The sequence below is a fragment of the Neovison vison genome, chromosome X, assembly GCF_020171115.1.
Source record: "Neovison vison isolate M4711 chromosome X, ASM_NN_V1, whole genome shotgun sequence".
Taxonomy (NCBI): domain Eukaryota; kingdom Metazoa; phylum Chordata; class Mammalia; order Carnivora; family Mustelidae; genus Neogale; species Neogale vison.
Window position 1 is genome coordinate 100,441,470 of NC_058105.1, and position 13,776 is coordinate 100,455,245.

Sequence of the window (13,776 nt, forward strand, 5' to 3'; positions counted from 1 at the left end):
TTCCTTAGGTATTTGAAGATCCCACATTGTCCTTAAGGGATGATGGTTCATATATGTTAACATCCTATGGACAGGTACTGAGTCATTATACTAGCATTCCCAGAAGTAGTGCAGTGCTTTCCAAAGACTAGCTATTCAATAAAAGTTTGGGGAATAAAGGATCCAGTGAACATGAGTTCTAATTTATTAAGCACTGTTTCTTATACATTCTTAAAAAAGCTAAGCAAATCCATGCATATATAATTTAATTTTACATAACAAGAAATAAAAAGTATAGGAATGCCAACATCTGAATATCTTTTAGATTTTTTTCTCTATTTTTCTACTGACTGCAATTATCGGAATATAGATTTTGCTCACATTTCTAAAGGAATAGCCTATAGCAATGCCATGTTCTTATTCCAGATGACAAAATAAGATAAATGTCTACACAATTTCTTTTACAAAACAAAACTTGCTATTAAAATTCATTACAGCAGAGGCACCAGGATGGCTCACTTGGTTGAGCATCCTACTCTTGCTATCTACTCAGGTTGTGACTTCAGGGTTGTGATATCGAGCCTGGCATCAGGCTCCAGGCTGAGCACAGACTCTGCTAAGGTTTCTCTCTCCCTCTCTCTCTGCTCCTCCTTGCCTGACTCATTGTCTGTCTGTCTAGTTCTCTCTCTCTCTCTCAAATTAATACTTCTTTTAAAAAATAAAATAAAATTCATTGTAACACTAAATGTGTGACCAATGTCATCCACAAACTTGTAGATTTTAAGCTAATTAAATCTAAATTAAATTAAATCTACATTAAAGACACAATATTTGAACAAATACATTATGTTAAAAAAGAATAAATTTTCAAGTTACACAATAATGTAGGAACACATAGGCATATCTACCGTATTCCTTTCAGCCCCCAAACAGACCTAAGTTCTATGAAGACTAACTGCCCTTTATCAAACACAAAGTGAAAAACCTGCCTCGGGTTTTTCTCTAGGAGCAAGAGAAATGACGGGACTTGGCCCTAGAAGGCCCAGTGGCCCCAGAAGTAGAAGTGGACCAGGCCGAAATTCTGGCTCGGGCTCTCTCTTCTTCATCTTGCAAAGCCTCCTCATACGGAGACGGGAAAGAGCTCGGGTCAGTCCCATGAACCTTGGCCAGAAACTCCAGGACTTTCATCTTGGTGGTTTCAGCGTGGGCTCTCGGGCCCCACAGGAATTCAAACTGTGCCGGATCACTGTCGGCCACCTGCCGGTACTCCAGGTACTTTTCCTTCACGAAATCTTTGGTGATGAGCTCCCTGGGCTCCCCAAAGATGGCGTGCTTCTGCCCGGCATATATCCCCGTCAAATTCAGAACTTCCCAGACTTCCTCTTCGGTGGCACTGTTGCCCTTCATGAAGATCACACCCAGGATAAAGATCAGGATGCCGGTCTTCGGCATGCCCTCTTCACCATCCAGCACCCCATCATAGGTGAGGCCCAATTTGATGAAGAGGCCATAGCAGTGGTTGGTGGGATCCACTCTCTTCACATCAAGGCCAAAGACCATCTCCATGTGCTCACAGGCTCTCAGGAAGATCTCGGTGAAGTGGTCTTCATACTCTTTGATGACGACCTTCATATCTGCCTCTGTCACGGGCTCTTTCATGTGATACTTGAAGAGCATGAAATTGACCAATGAAATCACTTTCTCATCTAGAGCACGTATGGGCACATTCTCGGGGGTGGGCCCAGCCCATGAGGTGCCAACCTCTTCTTCTTGGCCACTGGCGCCCTCATTCAATTCACCTGATGAGGTGGTTGTCATGGCGATGGAAGATGAGCAGAAACTCTGATGACTCTCAGGGGTACTGGGTTTACCAGCATCAGGAGCCTCCTTGGAACTGCCAGGTATCAGAGGATAAGAGGAGAGATGGGTCTCTTGCAGAGTCTTAGAGACCTGGTCAACCTCCATATCTTGGATCTCACTGCAGGTCTGAAAGCACTGATCATATAAGCATTGTGGATTCTTTTGGTGCTGAGGCATGCTGACCTTTATGAGTAGCAATAGACAGGAGTGAGGAGAGGAGAGTGGGCAACGGGGAATCACGGCCTAAGAGGAAGAAGGAGACGTGAGTGGCCTTGGCTACTCAACCCCACTGGGGTGGCTCTGATAAAACTGCCTCCAGTGGACTTCTCCTGGGAACACTCTTCTAGGGCCTCACAGGTCTCCCAACCGTTTGGTCGCTATGCCCCTGAAGAACAATGAAGGAAGGAGTCTGAATGCTCCTGAGGACGCAGCCAGCAAACCCAGGCTGAGAGTTCTCAGAGACCACAGAAAGCAGAGGGTGGTCGGGCTCTAGACAGCCATTTCTGTTCTGAGGAGGTGGTCCCATCATTCCTCCCTCAGGTGCGCTGCCTTGGCTTTTGATAGGACCTGGTGTACCTCCCCTATCCTAATATGGGATGGCCCCCCGAAGACCAAAGTCACATCTCCTGAGACAACTGATGCAGGTACCTTTTCCAGAAGGCCTACCTGGGACATCCCAAGGCTGACAGCGGGACCTAGACTGTGTGGAGGCTATCTATACTGCTGGTGGTGGTCCTCCCACATCTCACTTTGTTGGCTTACTTTGAATCCAGGCAGGTCCTGGGATCCCTTCGTTTGCTGACCTAACATTGTCCCTTCAGAACAAAGCCTCCACTTTCTGATTCCTAGAGGGTAATTAGGGCACATGTCTACTGACTGCCTCTCCCATAGCCTCTCAGTGCTGACAACAGCTCAGGGCAGGATTACTCATGATCTGCGCTTTCCTTGTGTCAGCGGACCCTCAGTATTCACTCTGGGTTCTTGACTTGGCAACTGGTGGGATCTCAGGTCTGACCCCTTTATGTGATGTCAACCCTTCTGTATTTAAGAATGCCTTATCCTCACGAGTTACCTGAGAATGAAGTGAAGAAGGGCAGTTCCTTTCCCCCTCTTTTAAGGGTTTCCTGGACTGACAGAAGGAGGTAGAAACTGTAAAGGTCCCTCTTTTCTGGGGTGGGTACATCTGCCTGTGGAATCTGAGTCAAGTTCCTACTGTGACCTGTGAGAAGATCTGGATCCCTTTCCTTGATGACCTCCTATGATATAGGTACATACACCAAGGATATCACCTGTCTCCAACCCCCCAAAGAAGGGGGATCTTCTCCTGTATTCTCTGTGCAGAGTTCTCTGGACTGATAAAGATCCAGGGTCTCTTTGATGACCCTATGTTTTGGGATGGATCCTTTTCAGTTCTGACTCTGTATGTCCACATGGACTCCAGTACCACCTGGTCACCCTGTCCACTGCTGAATCTGACTATGTCCCAATCCCCTAGGTGCCCAGCGTAGGAAGTGAACTAGAAGACTCCTGACCATCACTGTCGGGACCTTTGCCCTTCAGATGTAACTCAATGACAACTGCCAGGGTCTAGGACTCCTCCTGACTGAACAAATGCTTTAACTTCCTGAGCCCCAGAGGAGGAAAGGAAAAGTCCCCTCTGCCTGCCATCCCTTCCCTGGGCCTCTCAGGGCTGACAACAGGGGAGGGGCTCTGTGCAGCCCCTCTGCCATCAATCAGTTGGTCGGTCCCACCATCCTGACAAGTGCTAGTCCAATACTGGTAGGTGATGAGCCCGCTGCCATCGATTACCTGGGGTTCCACCTTCCAATCAAGGCCCCACGTGTCCGAGACACCCAGAAGGGAAGTGAGGCGACACCTCGTCTGCCGGACAGGGGAGACCTGACCACAGGGGCTTAATGCTGTGCCACAACCTCTACCCGCGATCCGGGGAAACATGAGCACTCACTCGGGGGTCCTCGCCGGCACTCCTACTGGAGACCCCGTGGGGCCTGAGGCTCCTTCCTTTCCCACAGGACACCGCCTGCCTCGGGCTAACCTCTTGCCTGCCTCAGGCTAAGCTCTCACCTCCCTCAGACTCTGGAGGCTGAAGTCAGTCAGCAATACTTCCGCCGCCCCTGCCCGAGCCCTCCCGGGACTCACAGACTGGCCGAGGCTCATCGAGTCCACCACTGTCTGGGTCGGTGGGCCCCTCAGGACTCACTCGGGAGGCCTTTTCTGGACTACCAAGAGGTCAAGGGACTCTTAGCCCCGCAACAGAAATGCTGTCACCTCGATCAGATCGCAAACAGGAAGTGTGTCGTAGACCAGCCTGATAGACGGGGCTGGGGTTACCCGGAGTTGGACCGCGGCTCTCGGGTAATGTGTCCCCTCATTTCTGTGATACGGGGTCTCCTCAGCTCTCATTTGGAATCTTACTTGACTCCAAGCAGACCCTGGGAATCTTCCCTCTGCTGATTGGTTCCACGCACCTCAGATCGAATCCCGTACAGCCCCAGATGGAATGCCGCACAGCCAGATGGTCTTGAAGAGGAAATCAGGAGCGTCACATCCGGTTACACCTGCCTGGGGTCTTCCGGGCCAACAGCAGGGGCAGGGCTGTGCGTGCCAGGCTCTTTCACGCTGGTGGTTGCTGCTGGTCTGCCGTTAGAGTCCTGCTGACTTCTTGTAGCCTTGGAATTAATCCTGCCCTTGATCCCGTGTCATGCCTCTCAGCCAATGTCCTCCTGCCCCTGGAACCCTCAAGAGGAATCGAGCGGAAGCTTCAGTTGGAGAGCCCTGCCTGGGTCAGCAGGGCTCAAATTAGGCACTGGCCCTTGTCTGTGTGACCCACTGTCATTCTCTGGTTTTGGCCTCTTCTGTCCTCCTTCCTGGGAGTTCTCGTTTTGACTCCTTTCTTGTCACTTAAGGCTTTCTGGGAAATGCCGTAGCTTGGCAAAGTCTTGGTGACTTTACCTCCTGAAACCCTTGCCGAGTGTGGAATGGGTCACGCCCCAGCCTCAGTGTAAAATGAAGCTGGAACGCAAAACAGGCAGGGGCCGGGATCTCTGGTAGGCTATCAGAGATGAAGGCTGGAATCGAGATATACTTATTTCACAGACAGAAATTACAAGTAGTCAGAGAGACAGGCGGGTGGGGTGGGGTGGAGAAGCAGGCTCCCTCCAGAGCCGAGAGCTCCATTTGGGGCTTGATCCCAGGACCCTGGTATCATGATCTGAGCCAAAGGCAGAGGGTTTAACCCGCTGAGCTACCCAGAGCCCCCTTGGAATCAAATACAGTAATTAAACCAGAAGCTACCTGATGAATAGGAAGGACAGACATTTGGGGCATTCCCATCCTCCTGGGGTCCAATCTCCTGTGAGTTCTCCTGTTGGCTGAATTGAATCGCCATCCTGACGCCAACGAATTGTGTTTAGTTTTGTTTTTTTTTAAAGACTTTATTTATTTATTTATTTGACAGAGGGAGATCACAAGTAGGCAGAGAAGCAGGCAGAGAGAGAGGAGGATGCAGGCTCCCTGCTGAGCAGAGAGCCCAACGCGGGGCTCGATCCCAGGACCCTGGGATCATGACCTGAGCCAAAAGCAGGGGCTTTAACCCACTGAACCACCCAGGCACCCCACAAATTGTGTTTAGAAAAGTGCAGAACAGACAAGAATGAATCTGAAGCCAAATAGGTTAAGGACTGGCATACCATATCAACAGATCAATTTTAAAAATGTATTTCAATTGATAGAGAAATGTGTTTCATCAAAATAATCATTTTTCTTTCATGAGGGAAGGTATGTTTTCAAAGTAGACAAAGGATATCTACCAAAAAAATCTTCTGCCCATTTTTTTATATGATTGCCCGTTTTGTGTGTGTTGAGTTTGAGGAGTTCATTATAGATCCTGGATATCAACCTTTTGTCTGTACTGTCATTTGCAAATATCTTCTCCCATTCCGTGGGTTGCCTCTTTGTTTTTTTGACTGTTTCCTTTGCTGTGCAGAAGCTTTTGATTTTGATGAAGTCCCAAAAGTTTATTTTCACTTTTGTTTCCTTTCCCTTTGGAGACATATCTTGAAAGAAGTTGCTGTGGCTGATATCGAAGAGATTACTGCCTATGTTCTCCTCTAGGATTCTGATGGATTCCTGTCTCACCTTGAAGTCTTTTATCCATTTTGAGTTTATCTTTGTGTACGGTGTAAGAGAATGGTCGAATTTCATTCTTCTACATATAGCTGTCCAGTTTTCCCAGCACCATTTATTGAAGAGACTGTCTTTTTTCCACTGTATGTTTTTTCCTGTTTTGTCGAAGATTAATTGACCACAGAGTTGAGGGTCCATATCTGGGCTCTCTACTCTGTTCCACTGGTCTATGTGTCTGTTTTTATGCCAGTCCCATGCTGTCTGGGTGATCACAGCTTTGTAATAAAGCTTGAAACCAGGTAACGTGATGCCCCCCTGTTTTATTTTTGTTTTTCAACATTTCCTTAGCGATTCGGGGTCTCTTCTGATTCCATACAAATTTCTGGATGATTTGCTCCAGCTCTTTGAAGAATACCGGTGGAATTTTGATTGGAATGGCATTAAAAGTATAGATTGCTGTAGGCAGTATAGACATTTTAACAATGTTTATTCTTCCGATCCAAGAGCATGGAAGGGTCTTCCATCTTTTTGTGTCTTCTTCAATTTCCTTCATTAGTGTTCTGTAGTTCCTCAAGTACAGATCCTTTACCTCTTTGGTTAGGTTTATTCCCAGGTATCTTATGGTTCTTGGTGCTACAGTAAATGGAATCGATTCTCTAATTTTCCTTTCTGTATTTTCATTGTTAGTGTATAAGAAAGCCATTGATTTCTGCACATTGACCCCAGATTAAAAATTATATCTCATGTGGAAAACTTGAAACCTTTTAATATTGAGAAGAAGAGAAAAATGCCTGCTTTCACCATTTGTATTCTATATTCTAATATAGTCACACACACAAAAAGTAACGGGAAGCAGTAATCACAGAGATAGAAACCAGAAAACAAGAAACAATGTCAGTATAATTAAGTGAATAAAGTGTAAATGAGGAAAATATACTAATGTTAAACTATTAAATCAATAAAAATGCCTTTAAATAAAATTATTGGCTATGAGATCAATAAACAAAGAGACACTTTCTTTTTTGGTAGCAACGTAGGATAATGAATTAAAGAATATCTTGTAAATTATCATAATAAATACCTGATTCTTGAAAATATATATAATAAAAATATAAGAACTATGGAAAAATTATATAACTATTATTTATTGAAATTGCTAAAGACTTAAATAAATGGAAAATGTGTTTTTACATGGACGTTTCAATTATGTAAACATGTTAATTTTCCTCAAATTTAACCTATTAATGACCATAAATTCCTCATCCTCAATAAAGCCACATAGCTTTTACTTGTTAATGTTTATATATATGTGAATTCTGTGTGAATGCTGACAAGATAATTCTAAAATTTATTGTTTTTAAGGATTTTATTCATTTATTTGAGAGAGAGAGAGCATGAGAGGGGAGAAGGTCAGAGGGAGAAGCAGACTCCAGGATGAGTGGGGAGTAATTCTATAATTTAAATTGGCTTGCAAATGGCTATGAATAGCTAATATACTCTTGAAAAGAAAGATGATATATTAAATACTGTAGTAATAAGAGTTTGTGGTATAGGTGTTGGCATAGACAAATAGACCAAAAGAAGTGAATAGCATGTTCCAAAACAGATGCACTATATCTTGTGTCCTGATGTATTAAAGTTAGCTACTCAGAGAAGTAGGGGAAAGAAAATTGTTTTTTTAATAAGAAATCACACTGGTACATTTTGATATTCATATTAAAAACAAAAGTGACTAAAATCCTACCTTACACTTAATAGAAATTCTAGTTCTAAGCAGATTAAAAACTCATTTTAAACCTTTTTATTCTGGCAGTTTTCATACTCACATAAGCGAAGGGTATACCACATTAACATACTAAATGAAAAAAATCATTCCTAAGTTGCTAAATTGATTTATAAAAATCAGTATTCATTCATAATGAAAAGATGTCTTATCTCATTAGATAAAGGATACTTAGGAAAACGCTACAGTAAACATTATACTTGCTGTCAATTCACTGAGAGCCTTTAAAACTGGGAAGGAGATGAGGATGCCTGCTATCACCATTTCTACTCAATATTTTAATGAAGATCCTATAAAGGGAACTAATGGAAATAAATCAAAGAGATTTGGATTGGAAAATAAGAAACAAAGCTAGCTTATTTCGCAGAACCTCTTGGGGGACATAATACTCCTAAAACACCCGGTTTGTGTACTGAGCTCAACTGCCTGGGAAGGAGTGCACAACTCCTTCCAGTACTGCTGCAGGGGGAAATTCTCTCTGGTTTATCTAAGATACCAAAGTAATTTTTGTGAACAGTTTTTCATTCCAGGCCTAGTCTCTCAACTCAAAGATACATCATCCGAGTGTTTGGCCTTTGTTTACCACTCTGAGAGCTTAATCTGGCCCACCACCCTATTAAACTTAAAATTACCTACCATTGAAGAAGTGGCAGTTTCCAAAACCTCAAACTTCCTTGTTTCATGACATTTACACTTGACAATTCTGAAACCCATCCGCACCCCCCCAAGAAAAACATAACGATCTTAATATGCATGCTCACACAGAAGAGCTTCAAAAACATAATATAAAATCTGAGAGAATTGAATGGATTTATAGACAAATCCATGCTTATAGTTGGAGATTTAAACGCCTCTCTCCAAGGGATCAGCAATAGTAATAGAAAGGAACTCATCAAGGATTTAGAGGTTATAAATATAGGATAAAGGTATAGAACTGAACAGTAGCACAATCCAACAGGATACAACTGATATTTATAGAACACAACCCAACACAACAGAACACATGTTGTTTTCAAGCACACACGGAATATTCAATAAGTTAGACCACATCATGAGTAATAAGAACCTTAACAATGGTAAAAGAATGAAATGATACAGAGTGTGTTTTGTGAATATAATGGAATGAAACTAGAAATCAAAAACAGAGCTATAACGGGGAAATCTCCAAACCATTGGAAATTAAACATACCTCTAAAATATATATAGGCAAAGAGTATTTCTCAAGGTAAATTTAAAATTGTGTTCAAATAAATAAATGAAAAAATAAAATACAGTAAATCAAAATCTGTGGAATGCAGGTAAGGCAGTAATTCAAAAAAAATTATAGCACGAATTGCTTATCCTAGTGTATCAGTTTTCTCTTCCTGCCTTAACAAATTACCATCAATTTAGCAGCTTAAAACAACAAAAATGTATTATTTTACAATTCTACAGGTACAAAGTCTGACATGAGGTCATTGTGTTGCCAAGACTGTAGTACTTTCTACAAGCTCTAGAGTCAATCAACCAAGAAAATATTGCAGTGCTTACTCCTGGATTCACCAAACAAAAGAACTGAAAAATATGTGAAACCAAAGCTGATAGAATTGAAAAGAAACACAGATAAATCTATAAGTATGTTTGGAGTTGCTGAGAGTTTAGCTCAGCTACTCCATGGTATTTTTGCCTTGGCATTCATTTTGTTTGGCCAAGCAGCCTGCAGGGACCTTAAACTGACATTAACCTCTCCTGCAAATGCATGCCCTAGGGTAGCATACTGCAGACTCACAAGCAAATGTTAAGTTCCTGATACAACTTCACCAACAGCTCTTTTGATCAAGTTTCTCCCCTCCCTCCCAGAACCTTTTCTTTGATGTACCCCTTAGATAAGATCCCTGTGTAATTCTCCAAAACTCTGCTCCTTTGGTTTGAATTGACCAATCCAGCCTTAGCCTGGGACTCACCCAGGAACACTAATAAAGACATGTGTTCCATGTCCTGCCTCTTTCTACATTCTGCTTTGATCTCCCTATGTGGTCCCTCAAGGCTTACTATGTACTTCCTCCAAGATCTGTAAGTAGTAAACTCAATTTCAATTTCTTTTGTGGTCCATTGTTGAACTACATAGCTTACAACGTAGCACTTTGTGCTCCACTTAACAATTGTTAATTTTATAAAGACATAAGAAGAGTGTTCAACACTCCTCTCTCAACAAATGATAGAACACATACAAAATACAAAATCAACAAGGATTTAAAAGAACCATCAACCAACAGACTCTAAAAATATTTATGAACATTCTACACAAAACCAGGAGAATGCATTCTTTTCAAGATCCTATGCAATATATACCAAGATAGACCATATCCTAATTAATAAAAGAAACCTCAACAAATTGAAAATAATTATATTCATAACAGAGTGTGCTCTCTGACAATAATGGAATCAATATTAAAATCAATTAACAGAAGAACAAGAAAACACCAAATATTTAGAAACTAAAAAACACACTTCTAAATACACCATGGGTCAAAGAGGAAGTCTCTAAAGAAATTTAAAAATGCACAAACTGAATTAAAATAAAAATATAACATTTCAAAATTTGTGTGGGCACAGCTAAAGCAGTGCTGAGTAAAATTTATAGCAGTAAGATAGTGCTTTTAAAAAGTGGGGGGGGGGGGTGGAAAATTCTCAAATCTGTAATCTAAACTCATACCACAAGAACCTAAATAAGGAAGAGCAAAATAAACCCAGAGCATGGGAAGGAAAAAAATGGTAAGGAAGAGAACTTGATGAAAGTATAAGCAAGCAACAAAAAGAGGGGACAATTAATGAAACAAAGAGCTGATGTTTTTTGTGGGCTTTTTTAAAAGAAGAATCAGTAACATTGATAAGCCTCTAATAAGACTGACAAAGAAAAAAGAAAAAAGTTACTAAAGTCTGAAAGGAACAGAACATCATACTGACAGAAAATAACAATAATAATGATAAGAATGAGTATAGTTATTATCATTGACAAAAATTCAGCAACGGTTTGTGACAAAAGTCTTAGGAAATAATAGAGGGGAGTTCCTTCAACTTGATAATGAACATCTATGAAAATCCCTATTTTGACATTATACTTAATGGTGAAAGACTCAATGACTTCCCCTTAAGATAGAGAACAAGGCCAAGACATCCACTCTCACCACTGCTATTTAACATGCTGCTAGAATTCCTAGACAGCCCATTAAGGCAAGAAAGAAAATAAAAGTCATAAGGATTACATAGGAGTAGATAATCCTGTGCCTCTTTGAAGATGTCATGACTGTGCATATAAAAAAATCCCAAGAAATCTATAAAACAATTCCTAGGCCTAATAAGTGATTGCAGCATGGTTGCAGGCTATAGGATCAACATACAAACATCAGTTTTATTTTTTTTAAGATTTTATTTATTTATTTGACACAGAGAGAGAGATAGCAAGAAAGAGCACAAGCAGGGGGAGGGACAGGCAGGGAGAGAAATGGGTCCCTGTTGAGCAGAGAGCCCCATTCGGAACTTAATCCTAGGACCCTGAGATCATGACCTGAGCCTAAGGCAGATGCCAAACTAACTGAGCCACCCAGGCACCAGTAGTTTAAGTTCAATACACTATCAATAAACATATAGAAACTACAAATGCAATACCATTGACAATTGCTCAAAAAACCCCTAAATCTGAAATACAAAGGTATAAATCTAAGAAAACATCAGACCTTGCTTACTGAAAAGAACAAAATCCAGAGATCAAATACATTTTTTAAAAGATTGTATTTATTTGTTTATATGAGAGAGAGGGGGGGGAAGCACAAGTCAGGAGGAAAGGCAGACGGAGAGGGAGAAGCAGAAACCCTGCTAAGCAGGGAGCCCAATTTGGGCCTCGATCCCTGAACCCTAGGATCATGACCTGACCCAAAGGCAGACGCTTAACCAACTAAGCCAAGCAGGCACCCAGAAATAATATATAAATAAATGGAGTGCTATAGCATGTTCACAGATTAAAAGAATCAACATAGTAATGGTATCAATTCTTATCAATTCATTAATTAAACCTATTAATAAATAGGTTTAACATAATTCCTATCAAAATGTCAGCAATATTTTTATATACATAATCTTATCTAAAAATTTATACAGAAAGGCAAAGGAACTAGAATAGCTAAAACAATTTTTAAAAACAAAAGTAAAATGAGAAGAACTGCTTTATCAGATTTTGAGACATTATTTAGCTATAGTAATCAAGATTCTGTGATATTGATGGTTGGATGGACATATAGATGATTGGAACAGAATAGAGACTGTAGAAATAACACCACATAACTATGGACAACTGATTTTCAACAACGTTGCAAAAGCAATTAGATGGAGGATGAATAGATTTTATTAAAACTGATATTGGAGCAATTGAAGATCCATTAGGGAAAAAACAAACTTTGACCTAAACTTCGTATCTTACATAAAAATAAATTCAAATATAACAGATTTAAATGTAAAATGTAAAGCTATGAAATTTTTTAAAGAAATGTTGGAACAGGGTGCCTGGGTAGCTCAGTCAGTTTAAGCATTCACCTATGTAAAAAAGATTTATATGTGGAATATCTAAAGATCTCTGAAAGCTCAATATTTAAAAAAGGAAACAATTTAATTAGGAAATAGACAGGGTGCATGGGGGACTCAGTTGGTTAAGTGTCAGACTCTTGATTTCAGGTTGGGCTATGATCTCAGTGCTGTGAGAGCCCCTTTTGGGCTCTGTGCTCAGTGGGAGTCTGCTTGAGGATTCGCTCTCTCCTTCTCTCTTTGCCCCTCTCCCTGCTCTAACACAAAAACAAGTAAATCGTAAAAAAAAAAAAAAAAAAAAAAGATTAAAGACATTGTGAAATAAAAAATACATATAGTGGTCTCTGCTCCCATTCCTGGAACAGAGCCCCTAAAATCCTAAATGATAAGAACATTAGGAATATCTCACATCTCTTGTTGTAATATTTGTCTTTGACCCCATCCCTGACACAAGGATTCGAAACCCCTTGTGATTTCCTAAGTGGTGAGAGCACTAGGGCCATAATTTTTTCTAATGAGGTGACTCTGGGTGGACTACTGGTTGACTCCTGGATGGGGGCTGGTCACCAGAAAGGCCAACCAAGCCATGATTAGAAACTTGGAAATATCAGCCTCTCTCCCCACTATCCAGAGGGGAGAGAGGGGCATTGATCATGCCTACATGAGGAAGCCACCATAAAATCCCAATAGTGGGTCTGGAGAACTTTCAGTAGGGCAAATAACAGATCTCACCCTATGGACCTCTTCCTCTGGCTATTCATCTATATTGTTCATCGTGTCATTTAATAAATTCTGTGAGTTGCTCTAGAAAATGAATCAAGCCCAAGAAGGGGGTCTTGGGAACCTCTGAAGTTGGCTAGAAGCATAGGTGACAACCTGGCCTGCAACTGGTGTTCTAAATGTGTGTTGCTGGGGGAGGGGGAAGTGTTGGGGCTGGGGGACAAGGTGGTGGATGGTGACAGTGTTGTGGAATGGGGCCCTCATCTTTGGGTAGATAGTGTCAGAACTGAGTTAAATTGTAGGATACCCAGCTGGTGTCACAGAGAATTGTTTGTTATGGAGGAAAAAACCCTCCATATATCTGGTGACCAGAATTGTCAGAAGTATGAGTGTTCTGTGTATCTAGTAAAGGAGACACATGGGACAGAAATATATAGTACAGAAGAAATGGATTTTTCCTTACAGAAGAAAGTAGAAAATTGAATTTTTTCCTATACAGATATGAAGAGACAATTTCCTGAAGAGGATATGCAGATAGCAAAGAAGCACATGAAAAGAAGTTCAACTTCACTACACTTCAGGAAAATGTAAAATAAGGATCACGTTGAGACACTTCCATATACTTATCAGAACACCTAAAATTTTTAAAAAAATGGTAACAATACCAAATGTTGATAACAATGCAGAGAAACTAGATGACCCATACATTGCTGGTGGGAATGTAAAATGGT

The 13,776-nt window shown here is 41.2% G+C and overlaps 1 protein-coding gene across 1 annotated transcript; it reads right to left on the reverse strand.

Moving 5' to 3' along the window:
- Positions 1–909: 909 nt before the first annotated feature.
- LOC122897267 (melanoma-associated antigen B16-like) lies at positions 910–2,081 on the reverse strand. Its single transcript, XM_044235454.1, has one exon. The coding sequence runs from the start codon at positions 2,014–2,016 to the stop codon at positions 982–984; it is 1,035 nt and encodes a 344-aa protein (XP_044091389.1). The 5' UTR covers positions 2,017–2,081; the 3' UTR covers positions 910–981.
- Between the last annotated feature and the right edge of the window lie 11,695 nt (positions 2,082–13,776).

Bases quoted from the DNA above. Each gene is read 5' to 3' on its own strand.
- LOC122897267 (XM_044235454.1), bottom strand. From the start codon at position 2,016: ATGCCTCAGCACCAAAAGAATCCACAATGCTTATATGATCAGTGCTTT.